This window comes from Carcharhinus amblyrhynchos, chromosome 11, assembly GCF_965287045.1.
Source record: "Carcharhinus amblyrhynchos chromosome 11, sCarAmb.v2.hapA, whole genome shotgun sequence".
NCBI classification, from domain to species: domain Eukaryota; kingdom Metazoa; phylum Chordata; class Chondrichthyes; order Carcharhiniformes; family Carcharhinidae; genus Carcharhinus; species Carcharhinus amblyrhynchos.
In genome coordinates, this window is record NC_137334.1 from 7371360 (window position 1) to 7390125 (window position 18766).

The 18766-nt window shown below is 42.8% G+C and overlaps 1 protein-coding gene across 4 annotated transcripts in view; it reads left to right on the top strand.

The window, feature by feature from the left end:
- Positions 1–15702, top strand: part of map3k13 (mitogen-activated protein kinase kinase kinase 13) — a 125634-nt gene extending 109932 nt beyond the window's left edge. For all 4 annotated transcript variants that reach the window (XM_080198529.1, XM_080198528.1, XM_080198527.1 and 1 more), the window contains exons 13-14: positions 5490–5793; positions 8711–15702. In XM_080198529.1, the coding sequence (XP_080054655.1) occupies positions 5490–5793; positions 8711–8812 (406 nt within the window). In that variant the 3' untranslated portion in view covers positions 8813–15702. The remainder of the gene's footprint in view (positions 1–5489; positions 5794–8710) is intronic.
- The last annotated feature ends 3064 nt before the right edge of the window (positions 15703–18766 follow it).

The following is an 18766-nucleotide window of genomic DNA, read 5'->3' on the forward strand; positions in this document are numbered from 1 at the left end:
TGCCTGTATCTTTTTGTGGCCCAAGACACTCAGTCTCACGGTTAACCACCCAGCCAATCTTTGTGTCATCCGCAAACTTACTAATCCAACCCGCCACATCATCAACTATTGCCATCATGTTTTATTCTTTAAGGGGGTTAGAATTTCTGTAAATTATGAATTAACTATTTAAATGTTTACTATTGCTTCTATACCATTATATCTTTTAATCCAGTTTCCCAATCTATTTTAGCCAAGTTGCCCCTCATCCCTCCATTCTTTGCTTTGTTCCGATTTAGGACCCTAGTTTTGGACTTAACTAAATTATTCTCAAACTCCATACCGAATTCTAATGCTGTTTTTCTATCACTGTATGCTATGATCACTATTCCCTTGTTGCTCCTTTACTACAAGTTTTTTTTAATTTCAGTTCTACATCTAAAATAGCCTGGACCCTAGTTAGTTTCTTGATATACTGATTTAGAAAGCTACCTTGAATGCATTTCATAAATTCGCCCTCCACACAAGTACTGCAAATTTTGTATAAATCTAAATGAAGATTAAGATCTCCCATGGTTGTCATATTATCTTTGTTACATGTACCTCTAATTTCTTGATTGATAGCAGTTGTAGGCTGCATGTAAATACTCCCACTAGTATTTCCTGTTTCTTGTTTCTTAGTTCCAAGCCAAATTGATTCTACATCTTAATATACAAAGCTCAGATCATGTCTATCTTTATCCCATCATTTATTATCAAAGCATCTGCTCCTCCTTTTTAATTTTGCCTGTCTCTGTAGGCAAGTCAAGTTTAATTCCTTTAATTCCCAAATATGAGACTCTGCAGCAGGACTTCCTACTGGCTGTTATTAGATTAAACCCATTAATTTCACTCTGCTGTTAATCCATCTGTTTTGTCATGAATGCTCCAAACATAGTGCCTTAAAATAATTAATTTTCAACTTCTCCCATCTATCACCTTGGTCAGTAATACCCAATTGCTGGCTTTTTTTAACCCAGATTGCTGCTCTGCTATACAGCCTACATATTTCTCTAGCTGCTTTTAGATTCACCCTTCTTTGAGTCATCCCACAGCCACTGTTGCATGAGTTTGTCTATCAGCCTAGTCATCTGATTCACCAGAAAAATGGTCTCAGCCAGTTTACATATAGCCTATCCCAGTGAAACAGCTCCTTTTTCCCCCTGTGGTCAATGAAGCAAAACCCCTGCCTCCCAAACCACTTTCAGCCGAATGTTTACTGCGGGCCTCAGTTTCTCATAAACAACATAACAGGCCAGAGGATCCTGTCTCACTGCATGAGATTTGCCCTTTGTGGTTTTGGAGTCTCTCCTTGTTCCCATCGAGGGCCGGTTTGACAGAGTCCTTTCCCTTCCTTCATCCTCTGGCTGACAGTCTCCCATCTCTTCGTCAGTTGTGGCTACCAATGTTTCCCACATCGTCACTGGGACCCCAGTCCAGATCTGCTGTAGATCTTCAATGACCAGGGGCCATGAGAAAGAATTGTGTCATTGTGGTGATTATCCCCTTAAGGATTCACCTGCAGAGTAAGGGTCACAGGACGTGGGGAACCAATCAGGGAATCAGGTTTCTGTTCCAGAACCACCTTGGCAGCTAACTGCAGCCATGAGGCTGCAAGCCTCTGTTTAGTCTTTATCTATAAATAAACATGTTTCTTTCCCTTACCTGACACCCACCTCATAGGTTTCTGCTGCCCTCCCAGATTCAAGGGTTGCAGACAAGGCCCCTGTTGAGATTGTAGCAAACCAAAGATTTTGGTCTTTTCTCCTGCCATTTGCAGGATGCCACCTAGAGCTCACAATGCTGAACACTTTTACCTGAAGGGAAAGATCAAATCTTTACAACAGACCACCCAGGGGTACACCCAGGTTACAGGATGACCTTCAAGTTCCATTCCTGCAGGCCAGCACAAATGTCCATTAATTCAGTGAGGCTTCTTGCAATGCCTCTCTAAAGAAATCTGTTAGCTGAGCCATGTCTAGGTGTGTTGTTGCTATTATACAGGGCCTTGGTGAGTGAGGCCACAATTAGAATATTGTATGCAGTTTTGGTCTCCTTTTCTGAGGAAGGATGTTCTTGCTCTTGAGGGAGTGTAGCAAAGGTTTACCAGGCTGATTCCAGGGATGGCGGGATTGATATATGAGGAGAGATTGACCAGGTTAGGATCGTTTTCGCTGGAGTTCAGATGAATGGGGATGGCGGGGGGGAACCTCATTGAGACTTATAAAATTCTAACAGACTAGACAGGGTAGATGATGGAGGAGTCGAGAACCAGGTCACAGTCTGAGGATTTGGATAGACCATTTAGGACAGAGGTGACGAGACACTTCTTCACCCAAAGAGTGGTGAGCCTGTGGAGTTCTTTACTACAGAAAGTAGTTGATGCCAAAACATTGAATGTATTCAAGAGATGGCTAGATATAGCACTTGGGGTGAATGGGATCAAAGGTTATGGGGAGAAAGCAGGATTAGGCTGTTGAGTTGGATGGTCAGCCATGATTGTAATGAATGGCGGAGCAGGCTCGTAGGGCCGAATGGCCTTCTCCTGCTCCTATCTTCTATGTTTCTTCAATGAATGAACAGGAGAGTGTTGAGAGGGCAAGTCCCAGCTGGAGTACAATTCCAGCAGTGTGCAAAAGAACCCCATGTGCAGGCAATTGTGATTTGAAGGGCTTTAAGCTGTAGGAGGCATCATGGCTATGGGCTGCCTGTCCGTCACACTTTCCAGCAGGACTCACTGCTTTGGTAATCAAGAGCAGGAACCCTTCCTAAGGTCAACTCTATCCTACAAACTGCCTAGGCTCTGACAATATCGCCAGTTTCAACTCTGTAACCAAACAGATTTTGACTGAGTTAAAATTTCACCCTGAGTATCTCTACACAAACTGCAGGCTGGGAATGCTATAAAAACAAGAAAAAGGGTACAAAGAATATAATGAAGATGCAAACAGGAATAGGAGAAAATTTTCAACTCCTATACGAAAATGAACAGCAAATGTTTGTCTGAGCATATTAACAGAAAGTGAGTAGTTAAGGGGAACACAGGCCCATTAAAAGCAGCTGCAGTTGAAATTAGTGTGGATAACAGGGTAGCGAGCAGTTGGCTTGTTAAATGAGCACATTCCATTTTCACAGTAGAGAAAGAGGATGAAATAATCAGCGCTTTAAGGAACAGAAAAGTAAGTCAAATTTACTCATTATGTTGCACACTATATTAGAGAAAATAAAGCAGCTTAAGATAGACAGATTTCCAGTATCTGATGGTTTCTAATCTTGGGTATTAAATAGATGAGGAAATTGAAATCGGTTCTAATTTCCCCAAGCACTCTATATTATAACTGTGGCTGAGGATTGTTATATCACCCCATTGTTTAAGAAGGAAGAAGAATCCAGACGTATCCGTTTAAGGTCAGTTAAAGGATCATTGTCAGGGAAGGATTGGCTGAGTATTTGGAAATGTATGAGCTGATTACAGAGTTAGTTTGGATCTGGGAAAGGCATGTCATGCATAATGAATTTAGTTGAATGTTTTGAGGATGACACTGACATGATGGATAGGGGGACAGGGGGGCAACGAATGTTGTCCTATATGAATTTCCAGAAGACATTTGGCGTGGTGCTTAGAAATCATAGAATCCTACTATGCAGAAGGAGGCCATTTGGCCCATTGAGTCTGCATCGACTGCAATCCCACCCAGGCCCTATCCCCATAACCCCATGCATTTACCCTAGCTAGTCCCCCGACATACCTTTGGACTGTGGGAGGAAGCCCACTCAGACGTGGGAGGACCGTGCAAATGCCACACAGCCCCCCTAGCCAGGAATTGAACCTGGGTCCTTGGAGCTGTGAGGCAGCAGTGCTAACCACTGTGCCACCATGTTGCTCCAGGTGACACAAGTTGGTAGGAGGCAGAGGGTAATGATAAACGTTGGATATGTGACAAGAGTTTTTCCCCATGGGTCTGTGCTGGAAGTTTGCTTTTCTCTATATCATGACTGATTTGGATGAAAAAATCTAAAGTTATTTTTTCAAAGTTTTCAGATGTCACTAAGAGGCACTGGAATTCGTATAGACAGCAGAGAGAAAATGCAAAGGGATGGAGACGGATTAAATGAGTGAATAAATCTGTGCGACCTGGTGTTCATTATGGGAAGGGCTTTAAGCTGTAGGAAACATCATCTGCAGTGAATCCAAGAAAGACGTATCTGAGTCTTTTTAATGGGTTGAAATATCATCTTAAAGGCAAGAGATCAGGGGTGTGGAGGAGCAAATGGTGACCGTATACACAAATTATTAACGAAAGCTAGTAGTCATCCAAAAAACTTAATTATAAAGCTAATTGTAATTTGGGATTTATCTCAAAGGAGTAGACATATATAGGGCTGGAAATGATCCTTCAGTCCCAGAGCCTTGCTCAGATACATCGAAAGCACTGCATCCTGTTTCAGACAGTATACCTCAAGAAGGATAATATTGACCTTGCAGGGATACAGTGCAGAATGATATTTATGTTTAAGGTTAAATTATGGAGATAGTTACATATTCCCTTGAGTAAAGACGGTTGTGGGTGAGGGAAGATCTAATGAAGGTATTTACAATGATTAAGGGATTCAACGAAATAGTTGCTGAAACTTACAATTAGAACTGACCTACTTAAGAGTGAAGATAGGAGGCACTTGCACACACAAAGAATGTTGACCCCCAGCCCCCCCCCAAAAAAAGGCCATAGGTGCTAGACATTTCCATGACTGAAATCAATGGGTTTTTGTTAGGTAGAGTATTCCAGGATCAAATACAGGAACATACTGTGAGGTGCAGATTAGCCATGATCTCAGTGAACAGTGGAACAGGCTCAAGGGGCTCCTATTTATATTATTATTGCTTCAGCTGAAGACATGGTGGTACATTTAATCAATGAATTAGAGGGTCTAAGAGAATGCTACTTCTAAAGCTGGTTAAAAGAGTTTAATCCTGTTATAGGGTTAGATATTGTCCATAAATCATTACCGCAACCAGAAGTGACTTAGAAATGAAATTCACACCAACCTGTCCAGTTTCTGGTAGTCGGGGAGAAGGCATAATAGAATGTTGGTTTTGACCCCAGCTAAGTATTGATGATGTAGTGGGCATTGATAATTCACATGTATCTCAATGTATAGACTGCACAGTGAGAAAAGCGAACATTCCCTGCTGCCTGGTTCTTTATGATCCATTTGTGCCTCAGTGTCAGCTCCTTTTCAGGCCATAGGAAATGATTCATTCCTACCCTGGTGCCAATAGAAACTGCAGCGAGATGATCTAACTCATTTTGTTTTCAGCCTCAGTCGGTTGCAGACCAAGAGAGAATTTGGTTTGTTCTGAACGGAGATCCCAGAGGGGAAGCTTTTTAACTAGCATGGTGTACCTTGCAGGGTGCTGACAATGTGTTTTGCTGGGTTTCTCTCACTGTGTTGCTCTCTGTACTCTGCAGGCCCCACCGCTGTATGAGCAGCTGTCAGTCCTACTCCACCTTTAGCTCGGAGAACTTCTCTGTGTCAGACGGGGAGGAAGGCAACACCAGTGACCACTCGCACAGTGGCACTCCGGACGGGCTGAGCAACAACAACGACGACCGGCTGGAAGACAAACTGGACGACATGCTGTCACACACTCCGGAAATTCCCATCGAGATATCCATGCAGTCGGATGGGCTGTCTGACAAAGAGTCTGCTGTCCGCAGGGTGAAAACTCAGATATCGCTCGGGAAACTGTGCGCAGAGGAGCACTGCTATGAAGTGAGATTCTCATCATTACTTTCCAAGCTCATTCTCACCAGTTCTCATCTCTAGAGAGTGACCCAAGAGAGAGAGAATAAGAGAGTGTGCACACATACCTCTTTAAATGTAGCAAACAAATTCATTAGGTTGTTAGGAAAGTACACAGGATCCTTTGGTCAAATAGAGACATTTGGTCCCAAATTAAGGAAGTTATACCAAACCTTTATGAATCATTGGTTAGGTCCCTACTGAGATAATGTGCACAATTCTGGGCATCACACTTCAGGAAGAATCTCAACACCTTGGAGAGGGTGCAGAAGAGATTTCCTAGAATCATACTGCGAATGGGGAACTTCAGAGATATTAGGGAATCTGGGGTTAAAATCCTTATAGTAGGGAAGGCGATTAAATAGAGGTTATCAAGATCACAAAGAGTAGGTTTTGATTGGGTAAATATGGGACAACCATTTCCAGTGGCAGATGTGTTGGCATGTTGTGGAGATGCTGGCGTTGGATTGGGATAAGCACTGTAAGAAGCCTCACAGCACCAGGTTAAAGTCCAACAGGTTTATTTGGTAGCACAAACCATAAGATTTTGGAGCGCTGCTCCTTCATTAGGTGAGTGGGAGTTGTGTTCACAAATAGGGCATACAAAGACACAAACTCAGTTTACAATATAATGGTTGGAATGCGAGTCTTTACAGATAATCAAGTCTTAAAGGTACAGGCAATGTGAGTGGAGAGAGGGTTAAGCACAAGTTAAAGAGATGTTTATCATCTCCAGCCAGGAGAGTTAGTGAGATTTTGCAAGCCCAGGCATGTCATGAGGGTTACAAATAGGATGACATGAGCCCAAGATTTCTGTTGAGGCCGTCCTTGTGTGTGGAACTTGGCTATCAGTTTCTGCACAACGCATATATCTAGGGTTATGGGATAAGAGCAGGAAAGGAAGACTAATTGGTTAGCTATTTCGAAGTGCCAGCACAGGCAAGGTGCCCCTATGATCACCATTAATGTAATATTATTCTAGAATCATAAAAATCAGACTTGAATTTATATCATAAAATCTCTACAGTGCAGAAGGGGCTATTCGGCCCGTCAAGTCTGTGCCGGCCACAGTTCCACCCAGGCCTTATCCCCATAACCCCATGCATTTATGATAGCTAGTCCTCCTGAACCTAAGAGGTAATTTAGCATGGCCAGTCTACCTAACCTGCACATCTATGAACTATATCCCTTTTCATCACCTTGGGATGCTCAAGAAGGTTTACAGCCAATAATGTGCTTTTTCAGTGTCTGTGAAGTCATAATGTAGGAAAGACATGAAGCCAATTTATGCAACAAGCTTTCACACACAGCAATAAGATAAACAACCAGGTGAGCTGTTTAGTGATGTAGATTGAGGGATAAATATTGGGACTCTGGGCAGTACGGTGGCACAGTGGTTAGCACTGCTTCTTTACAGCTCCAGGGATTCGAGTTCAATTCCAGCTTCGGGTCACTGTCTGTATGGAGTTTGCATGTTCTCCCCATGTCTGCATGGGTTTCCTCCGGGTGCTCCAGTTTCCTCCCACACTCCAAAGATAAGCAGGTTAGGTGGATTGGCCATGCTAAATTGCTCCAATACCAATAGCCATGGTAAATGTGTATGATTACAGGGGTAGGGGAGGGGAGTGTGTCTGGGAAAGATATTCTGTCAGAGTGTCAGTGAAGACTCAATGGGCCAAATGGCCTCTTCTCCACTGAGAGGATTCTAAGATCTATGATAACTCCTCTGCTCTCATAGAGTCATACATCGCAAAAAAGACCCATTGAGACTGCATTGACAATAACTACCACTAAAGGCATTTTCCTGCACTTGTCCTGGGTTTTCCCCTGAGAAAGCAGATGGGGCGTTCATTTAATGTCTCACCCACTGGAGGAAAGTATCAGTTTAGGATTTTGTGCTTCTACATGACCTAATGGAATGACAACAGTATAGAGGGGCTAATTGACCTACTTTTGTTCAGACACCCCTATTTCGCACTAGTTTTCCCTTCTTGCTGTCAGCTTTTGTCACTCCAGTTGATATTTTATTCCAAGCTGACATTGTCCCATCATGCGGGGATGCAGAAGCTGAGGGATCAAAGTTCCTCAGGCAGTGATCCAGCAAATAGGCTGCGATTGCACTCACCAGCAGAGTTCTTCCACACTAATCCCTCCTGTGATTCTGGGGGTTACGAGAGAGCTCCCCATTATCTGGGGACCCTAAGTACAGGTGTCCATCCACCATTTTGGCTGAGGTTGGTCGTTGCATTGACACCTTATGGATGTGGCACCCACCTTTTAGTTAATGCTGAAGCTGACCTGCCTTATCTCACTCTGCCAACCAGGCTGCACATTCTCCAGCTCCCATTAGAGCCGTGGGAAACCTTCATCCTGTAAAAGATGGGCTTGTGCCCTTGAAGTTGCCATTTCCCAGTCTCTGCTGTTAGAGTTGGTCATTTTCAATACTGATCAGGAGTTTTTGATGATCTGTCCAGTAAGAGCTGGATATGAAACTCTGAAGAACAAAAGCTCAGAAGGCTCAGAAATGACTGAGGAAATATGGCCAGCCTGGCACTCCGAGCTGCAGCTGCTGCTGTGTTTTGGAGAGTTTTCCATTGATTCTATTTTATTTTGTGTTTACGATGCTATTGTTTCAGCCAGCGTTGGTCCTTGGCTGGTTCCACTAAGGGCAAGAATAGGAGTTGGTTTGACTCTGGTGTTAGCCATGGTTGCTGCTGGTTCCCTGACGCGCATTCGAGGCTGACCAGTTGGGTGAGGTGCTGGAGATCGCCTTGTGTCTGAAAAGGCGTATTCCAGCGGGATGCAGTGTCTGGGGGGGGTGGGGCAGGAAATGTGGAGATTGTGTACAGTTGTCAGCCCTGACCTTTAATGTTTGTGTTCACCCCAGAACCCCATGCACTTTGGAGAATCGGAATGCGACTCCTCCGAAGCCGAGTGCTCTGATGCCACAGTCCGGAGAGGGAAAGCCTGCAACTCATCCACCTGGTGAGGGAGGCGACAGGCATCCAGAGAAAAGGAACATGGAAAAGGAGAAATAAACAAAGACTATTTAGAATTCCTGTGGGAAGATACTGCAATAACACAAAGACTCAGATCCTCTTCGTTGTTCTGCAGAATTCTGTGATGAAGTAATTGTAGAGTTCACTATCATTTCAATCAAGTATGGCAGGGATCCACTTCGTTGAATAACGTGGCTAGTTTAAACATTCACATTTTATTTTTGTTTGACACTTCATACTGTATATATGTCGAGAATCTACAAGAAGCAAAAGTGCAAAGAAGATGGACAAGGCATCGCAAGTCTTAAATCGTTTTTTTGCATGGAGTGTAAGGCTCAGGGTAACCATGGACCAACACTAGGCTGCATTGCTGCACCGACCCAAGACTGATAAGCGTGCTGGGTAAAGAGAGACCAAAGTGGGCCACGGTTCATGGGGGAGCACTTCTCCTCAAACTCTTCGATGAAGAGGAAGTAATGAAGTAGAGCGTACCCGAATATGTCAGATGTACATAAACTAAGTGGTCAGGATATCCAGCTCCACCCAATGGCAAATGGACTGCGGGATTGGAAGGAGTTTAACCACAAAATGCCCTGTGAATTCTAGGCAACACAGTTTGTTAGCAGTGCTCAGTATTACTGAGGGTGGGGGTGGAAATATGAGCAGGCAGTTTATTAGGGTAATGAGTCAAGCAAGATGGGATGAAAAGGCAGTTGTTAGTCCAATGGTCTAAACAAGGTCTTCTCCATCCCAGGCATGATATCTTCAAACCGTTCCTTCACTGTCACTGGGTCAAAGTCTTGGAACTCCCATCCTAACAGCGCTGTGGATGTACCTGTACAACATGAACCACAGCAGTTCAAGAAGGTGGCTCACCACCACCTTTTCAATAAATGCCGGCCTTGCCAGCAATGCCCGCATCCCATGAAAAAGTAATTTTAAAAAACAGGAAGATAGAAACAGTTCAGTCCCTCAAACCTGTCCTGCCACTCAGTCAGATCATGGCTGATCTTTACCTCAATCTACATGACTTTGCTCCATATCGCTTCCTATCCAATAAAAGCCTAGGAAGTGTGACCCAGTATTGACCTAGCATTCACAAGTTTTTAAAGAGGTCCAGATCCCCACTTGCCTTTGTGTAGAATGAGCGCTTCCTGATTTCACCCGCAACTGGCTCTCATTTTAATTTTGGAATGCTGAAGACAGAAACAGAAGAAGCTGGAAATACTCGGTGAGCTATTGCGATTGACCGAGGGGAATGCACTGGAAAGTACTGCCCTTTTCCCCTGTAATCTGGTGAATATGACAGCCTGGCTCATAGTCTGAGGTGAGGGATCAGATCCTTTAACCAGCAGCAGAGTGGAACTGTTCCTTCCTGCATGTACAGCTGCTGAAATATTTTCTGCCATGCAGCCTCATGGTGCTGTGATAACACGTGAAGGGTTATTCTGTGACAAGAACTTCCCAGTCCCAAAACACCCATTTGCCATTGATTGGTGCTGCTTGTGTGTCTGTCCCAACCCCATAGTCCTGGATTCTTTCCTTTTCCTTTTTATTCAGTGACTTAAAATGCCTCTTCTTGCACGAGTTGGAGCAAACAGCAGTCATTTCATTCAGAATGTCACCTCATGAGCATTCGAACATCGCAGAATGATTCTGGACTTCCCGGCCACAGCTCGCCAGCAATCAGGGACGACGATGACATTAATTGGACCTTGTTTTTTTTAAGGACGGGAGAATCACAAGATGTAGTCTTGGCTTCTCTACATTGAAGATAAAAGAATCAGTTTCAACTGATCATTGCTCTTGCGGCGCAGATTTCAATATGAGACAAATCACTGTAACGCCCGCCGCAGGATTCAGAACGAGATACATCACTGTTCCAGTGCAGGATACATTGTTGTGTTGTGCAAATATTGAAATCTCCAGAGATAGCTGATCCCTTTCAGGCTTTTACCCTGCTTATTATCTTCTATTTTACAGAGGTGGCTATTCAAATACCCTAACATTTGTTTGTTTTTTTAAGGTAGAGTTACTCAGCTGTACAGGATAGCAGGTCACAGGTACAATCCACTGTCTGCCTTTTTTAAATTTTTGTTTAAGTTAAACCTAAAGCTGCTATGGATGGGAAGATTAGCCAGCACTTTGCAGGAATGTGGGCACTTGGGGATGTAGGATTGGAATAAGATAAGGCTGGGTTATGACAGTAGAAGATTCTGCCATTTATTCCTTGTATAAATGAAGGTTCTAGAAGCTATTGTGCCCATGGAAACAGTCAAGGTTCCTAACAAGAGAATAGTGAAATTGGCAGACAAAATCTCAATGGTGGATTAGCACCTATGGTAGGACAGCCTAGTGTTGGTCCACGGTTACCATCTAACCATGACTCTCAATTTCCATTCACTGAGTTTAGGATATCTCCACTCTTTCTCTCTAGGTGCCTTAGGGCCCCTGTGTGCTGAAACTAACTCCTGTCCATTGCAGATTGTTGGTCTCATTCCCCCAAACTCTGTTGGCATGGTGATCTTACACAAGGCCCACTATAAAATGAAACCGTTCACATGTACGTCAAACAGAGAATCTGAGAGGCTGCAATTGGATCCAGGCAACATTGTATATCATCAATGTAAAGCCCTGGGAGCCCCCCTTGATTAGATTGTACGCTTTCCCAGGTATCTGTTACTCTGCATCTAAACCATGTGAAAGCTGGGATTTTTCTGTCCCTACTGTGAGTGTTGAATGAGTATTTTTCAACAGTTCTTCTGAGCTGCCATTTGCTCATTACTGGTTAACTCCAGAGCTATTAGATTCCAAAATTCAGTTCAATCTCTCAATTCCAGAGATGCCAAATAATTCCCCAATAAGATACCATAGTCCCAGTTAGAACTTGTTGCTTTGGGGAAGTGGTGTGAATTAGCCCAGGTAGTCAAGAGTCTTCAGGACACATGCTGACAATACAAGGGACCTACTCATTCACTCTCTGCCTGTGGCATACTACTATATTTTCATAGCAGGAGGCTATTTGGTCTTTTGAAAGCTATGTAATTTGTACTGCTTATCCTGTATTCCTGCAATAATTCTTCCCTTTCAATTATATATCCAAATCTTTGTTGAAAATGAGATTCACCTCAGTAAAATACCAAAACCAGCCGTGTTGGAAAAGCCTGAATCGGATGCTGATATTCTGGATGGTTCCATTCTTCTCATGTTTGTTTACAATCTCTAGAAGTGTAGACTCTAATCATCCTCACTGTAAATTTTAGCACAAATGTAGTTTTATGAAGGAAAGGTCATTACTGCCGAAGCAGTATCAGATCATTTTAAATTATTCCTTTGGTTCTGTAGCTGGACTACATCAGAATTCTTAAGTTATCATTGAGGTTTTGATTGTTTTTTTTCTGTAGATCAGAATTTTGTTTACTCCCAGAAGGACCTTTTAATTTTTGTTTTGTTTCCTCAGTTCCAATTGCAATTGACCATTCCAGGAGTGGGATTGTATCAAGCCATGAAATTGAAGTGTCGGAAGGGGTGGTCAGGGGTGGGAGAGGATGAGAAAGTGAAGTAGAACTGGCAATTGGAAGGGCATGAACTACAATTCTTGGATCAGTGTTGTGGGAACAGTGCACACGTACCTCATTTTCAAGCGGCCCAGAATACAAGGCAAACTGAAAGAAGAAGTTTCTTTGACTATTTTTAAGTGTTACTTACAAGGATATGGCAATCCTTCCCTCATCTCAAGGACTCAAGCCTAGGAACTCCAGCACAATCTCTTCCTTTCTTGTTCCTCCTGAATTCCCTCTCTGCTACAATCTTCTTCTTTCCCTGAGCCCTTACCGTACGGATTCAGGATTCATCTCTTAATTCAGTTATCACTAGTATCTCAGATTTATGGAACCAATCAGGTTAGCTGTGTTGCAGGAGATTTTGTAACATGGCCTCCTGGCTCCAACTCATTTTAGTCACCTTGACATGTCTATTTTTGCAGGGGCCAGCCTTTCCACAGCTATTGAATAGTATTAGCTTCTTTTCACCATCTCCAATATTTTTTATATAACTAATGTCCAAAAAGTATTTAAAGACAATGGAATGAAGGTGATTTTTTTTTAATAATGCTTTATGATATTTCTCCTGGGTTTATTTGCATCATTGTCAACGAGATCAAACTTTAATGCCCCATGTGAAAGCAGAAAACCCAGCTGATGCATTAGGTTGATGACTCCTGCTTGTATGCCAGCATTTTCTGTTCCATTTCAGATTTCCAACATCTACAATATTTCGCTCATGTTTTAATTCCTAATAGGAGGACAACCCTGGTGGAATGTTTGACACTTTGCTTCCTCTGGATCATGTTTTTTTTAAACTCATCCACACATTGAGTTATTCTGTCTTCCTACTATTCAACCACCCAGGGGTCTTGCACATAGGCTTCTATGTTCAGAAAGAAGTTGCTCCCACCCCATCAGTGCTGTTCTGTCTCACTGGCAGCATATCATAGAATCCTGACAATGCAGGAGCCCATTTGTTCTATCATATCTGAAGCAACTCTGACAGAGTATCTTATCCAGGCCCTCTTTCCTGCCCTATCCCCATAATCCCACACACTTGACTTGACTAATCCATTTAACCTGCACATTTTGGGGCAATAAGGGGCAATTTTACTGTGGCAATTTTACTGTGGCAAATCCACCTAACCCACGTGTCTTTGGACTTTGGGAAGAAACTAGAGTATACGGAGGAAACCTACACAGACACAGGGAGAATGTGCAAACTGCACACAGTCACCCAAGGCCAGAATTGAACTCTTCCTGGCACTGAGGCAGCAGTGTCGTTCTGCTGCCTGTATTCTCACCAAATTAGAAATTCCTTTCCCAGTTCATTCTCTTTTAAACACCTAGTTTTTTTTAAAAAAGACAATCATCTTGAGGTTTTTGCACTCTGGGCCCATGTATGAAGCATCAGCCCGACACAGTGGCTTAAATACGATTGGGCATTGCAGATCTTTACAGCCCCCCCATCCCACTCCTCCTTTGTTGCACCATATTGCTGGCATCAAGAACCCCTACCCTGCCTTTCTCTACCCCATTTTCCCTGTCTTTCTCTCATTCCATTCCACCCTAATTTACACAGCCCCATCCTTTATTTCTGCCCCACCGTAATTCAAACTGCTTCATGTTGTCTCTTCCTACCTCACCTGAGGATCAGATATGATGCACTAATACTTCAAATGGGGCATGCACTTTGGTTGGAAGTTCAGTGTGACCTCATTGTAGTTTTAGATGGTTCTCTAATGCAAATGATATATTCCCTAATAACCCCATGAGTGGGACCTTATCAAATATCAGCTCAATAAAGTTATGAGCTATTGACTTGAATCATTTACAACAAGTGCATCATGCATTGACCCATAGATACAGCAACTTGCAAGCAGGAAGCTGAACCAGATCCTTACATGTATTTCCTTCCCCCCAGCCCAACATTGATGTTAAATTAGCCCCTGCTTCTGTAGAGAAAAGGGATCCTATTTACTTTAAATAAACCTGTTTGTTGCTGTTGAGTGGGATTCACTCAGCTACCAAGACAAGCTGTTGCAGGGGTCATTTTTAGCCAAGTCCGCATTACTGTTCAGGCTTATGATAATATGCTGAATAGGATTCTCAAAGGTTTTGAGTGTAAGGGAAGCAGGGCCCCTGCCCATCGATGCTTGGTTTCGGAATTGCTTCTTGTGCTTTTCTGCCCTCCTTGTCAGCACTGTGACAACCAGCTGTTACAAACACTGATGCTACACCCATCCCTATCTATGGGCTGCTTCGTACTACACATTTGTCTAGCCCCCTAAAGTTTGAACCACTTTCCGCCTAGGGGTGGTGCAGTAGTTAGATCTGCTGCCTCACAGCACCAGGGGCCCTGGTTCAATTCCAGCCTTGGGTTGCTGTCTGTGCAGAATTTGTATGTTTTGCCCGTGTCTGTGTGCGTTTCCTCCCATAGTCCAAAAGATGTGCTGGTTAGATACATTGCCTATGCTGAATTCTCCCTCAGTGCACCCAAACAGGCAGCAGAGTGTGGCAACTAGGGGATTTTCACAGTAACTGCTTTGTGGTGTGAATGCAAGCCCACTTGTGACTCTAATAAATGAAATTTTAAAATTTAAAACATTAATCTTCCAACATCACAAGTTGCTGATCCTGTTCTTATTTAGGTTTTAATCATCTTAAGGTTGACATCACTAAAAAGTATGGGAACAGGCCATTGATTCCCTCAACTTATTCTACAATTCAATTCAAAAATCTATACCTCTGTCCTTACCTTGACCCATTCTGCATCATTCCATGCCCAATGTATGCCTTTGTTCCATTTTCTTTGATTCCCTTATCAAACCAAAAATGTATCTGAAAAATCTATACTAAGGCAGCCAATAAATCTGAATGTGAATTGGGTTGAGGTGTCAGGGGCCTGCAGAGTTTGAACATTGTCTTGTACATGGTAATCATTGGTTAATGCTGTTGAATCTGTGTTTTTATACTTGCTTTACATTCCACCAAAGTACCACATTGACTTTCCCCTTAATGCTTTTGTTGAAACAACTACATGCCCTCCTGTTGGTGCAGTTATTCCCTTGCAATTAGGAGACAGACAGTAGTGTTGTTCTGTTTGTATTAAATTGAGAGGTCCACCTGGCACCATGAACTCTGGACCATTTCATCTGTTCTCCATGCACCAAGGGTGAGTTGATCTGGCTCAAACTTCCCCACCTCAGTGGCTTCCTGACAATAACAAGAGCTGATTGTTTAACTGATCATGGCAACCAATGTACAGTGATGGGGATCAGAGAAAGTATGAGAGCAAAAAAATGCATGGAATTAAAAGCCAGTGTACTGTACAAGGTTGTGTGGTCTCCAGTACTGTTCTGCATATGACACACTGAGCATACACAGGGTAACTCAAATCTGGGGGTGTCTCACACACACCTTAATGTGGGATGGAGGGTCCAGAGGCTAACCTATTCTAGTATGCTCACATGTACAGTCAGCCTAATCGTGGTGGGGGCAGGGAGTTTACACAGGATCTCTTTAATCTTGGAAGGGAGTGGTCATGCACAGGATCATACTGATCTGGAAGAGTTACACAAAGGTTCACTGATTGAGGGAAGAGATGTGGATGTAGTTTATAATAGATTTTAGTAAGGTGTTTGACAAGGTCCCACATGGCAGACTGGCACAAAAACTAAAATCACATGGGATTTGGGCTGGGCTGTCCATAGTGGTGGAAGGATATAGCCAGTGGTGTTCGCAGGGATCAGTGCTGATACCTGTCATTTGTACTATATATAAATGGTCTGGTAGAAAGTGTGCGGGGGGGGGGGGGGGGGGGCGGGGGGGGGGTCTGATTAGTAAGTTTGCAGATGAAAAAGATTGATTGAGTTGCTGATAGCACCAAGGATTGTCAAGGATACAACAGGATATAGCCTGGAGACATGGGCACAAATGATAGATGGAGTTTAATCTGGACAAATGCATGGTGATGCATCATGGATAATAAAATTTAGGTGTGAACTATAAGTGGCAGAACCATTAGGAATATTAACATATTTCTAATGTTAATAAGGGGTTTGCAGGTCCACAGTTCCCTACAAGTGGCAACATAGGTGGCCAAGGTGATTAAGAAAACATATGACATGCTTCATCAACCAGGGCATTGAGTACAAGAATTGGGAAATCATGTTGTAGCTATATAAACCTTTGGTTAGGCCATATTTGGAGTATTGTGTCCAATTCTGTTCACCACACTACCAGAAGGTGCAAAGAAGGTTCACCAAGATGTTGCCTGGTCTCAAGGGGGTTGGCTACGAGAAGAGGTAGAATAAACTAGGATTATTTTCACTAGAAAAATGGAGGCTGGGGGGGGGGGGGGGGGTGGGGGGCAGATAGAGGTCTACAAAATTATGAGAGGCACAGACAGGGTGAATTGTCAGACGCTTTTTCCAAAGGCCGAAGGGCCTTTTCCTGTGCTGTACTTTTCTTTGTTCTAATCTGATGCACTCGCTTATCAGGTCACTAGTCTGAAAGGGTTGCACACAAAAGGGTACACACCAGAAATGTATACAGTAACCTAAAGCTGTGACATTAGCTACAATTACAATGATGTGACACAGATTAGGGCTGGAAGGTGGATCCTTAATCTATCCCAAATCACATTAAAGATAAAGAATGCTCTGAAATGTGAAATAGGATAGGACTCAGCTTCAAGAACTTGGCCACAAGAAATACAAACTGTCAATCCAGTGTGGTGGGTTCAGTGTTCCTCTGATTAGGATTGTTAGTAGTAATAACAGAGTTTACTATCAAATCCATGTTGTACCTGCCCCTGGGAGAGCTTGATGGGGCAATGTAAAGCAGCATTTCAGATTTGATAGCGTGAAGCAACCTTTACAACAATCAAGTGAACTTACTTTATACATGAATATCACATGCCATCACCATTACTAACTCAGGCTCAAAGAAGGTGGATGGACAGCACAGATATACTCAAATACTTTATTGAGGATTTCAAATTCTGCTTCACTTGTTTAAACAAGTCATATGAAATTTAAACAAACTACAGATGAGCTTCACTTACAGTGGAGCAAATACTGATACACATGCAAATGTAAACACTCCTTTGGTAAAGTTAAAGTCTTGTCTAGATTCTGCAGCCAAGTGTAGACAAGATTCAATCATTCCCCACAACCATCTGTTTACAGTCTCAATAGAAAATATCATTCACAATATATGCAGCAATGCTGATTTTTGTGTTATAAAAACTTAACAACCATCATGGTTACAAATCCCAGAGGAATTCACTTAAAAAGTATATTAAAACTCGATTACAGCGGAACACATTATACAAACTCCCCATCCTCAGGCATAAATACTCTGATTATACTGCAGCTAGCAATCTTAAATAGTGCACGGCTCTAAAGGTGACAGCACCTTGTTTTCACTGCCTGGCTGTGACTAACTCTCCTGGTCAGGAGCCAGCCGTGCGCATACAATTCTGCTCCCAGACCTTCCACGTTAAATATGATGAGCGCACAGACAAAATATTTAATAAGGTTCAGTGTAAGGTTGTACAAGGAGTATCATTATGGATCACCTCAGCATTGTTTAAATTTGATCTGAATTCACAGTGGATTAATTGGTGCAGAGTTGGAGAGTGAAACTGCCCTGCCACTGGAGGGGGATGGTTATAGGGGGAGGAATATGGAATATAGGATGAGATAGCATAAACTTACTGAGAAAGGAATTAAGTGGATTAGTATCTTTCAAAGTACATAAACCACGACTAGGCCTATCCATCGCAGATAGTTCAGCAAGAGAAGAAATACTAGAGGCTGAATTACAGCCAGCCTAAGTTCTAGTGGACAAATAATTGAAAAAACTCTGCAGAATAGTATTAATCATCATCTAGAAAAGTACTGGTTAATCCTGGATAGTCTGCGTGGTTTAATATCTCATGTCTAATTGATTGAATCTTCTGAGGAGGTAATAAAGGAGAGCAGCATGGTTGATGCAGGCCATATAGATTTTAGCATGGCTTTTTGACAAAGTCCCACATGGCAAACTGGCCAGATTAGTAAAATCCCAAAGGAAAGTGGCAAGTTGAGTCTAAAATTGGCTCAGTGGCAGGAAACAAAGGGTAATGGTCATAGGATGTTTTGATGAACAGAGGTTTCCAATGGACTTCTACAGGGCTCAGCACTTGTTGTAATGTATATAAATTAATGATCTATGTAGGGAGCCTTAAGACGTTTGCAAATGATATAAAAATTAAGGTCGTCAGTGAGGAAGGAAGTTGAAGATATCAATGAACTGATTTCTTATGGATGCAAATAGCAAAACAGTAAATGAACCTCAATTCAAAGAGGTGCAGGGAACAGAGGGAGACAGTGCACATCTTGACAGCTCACT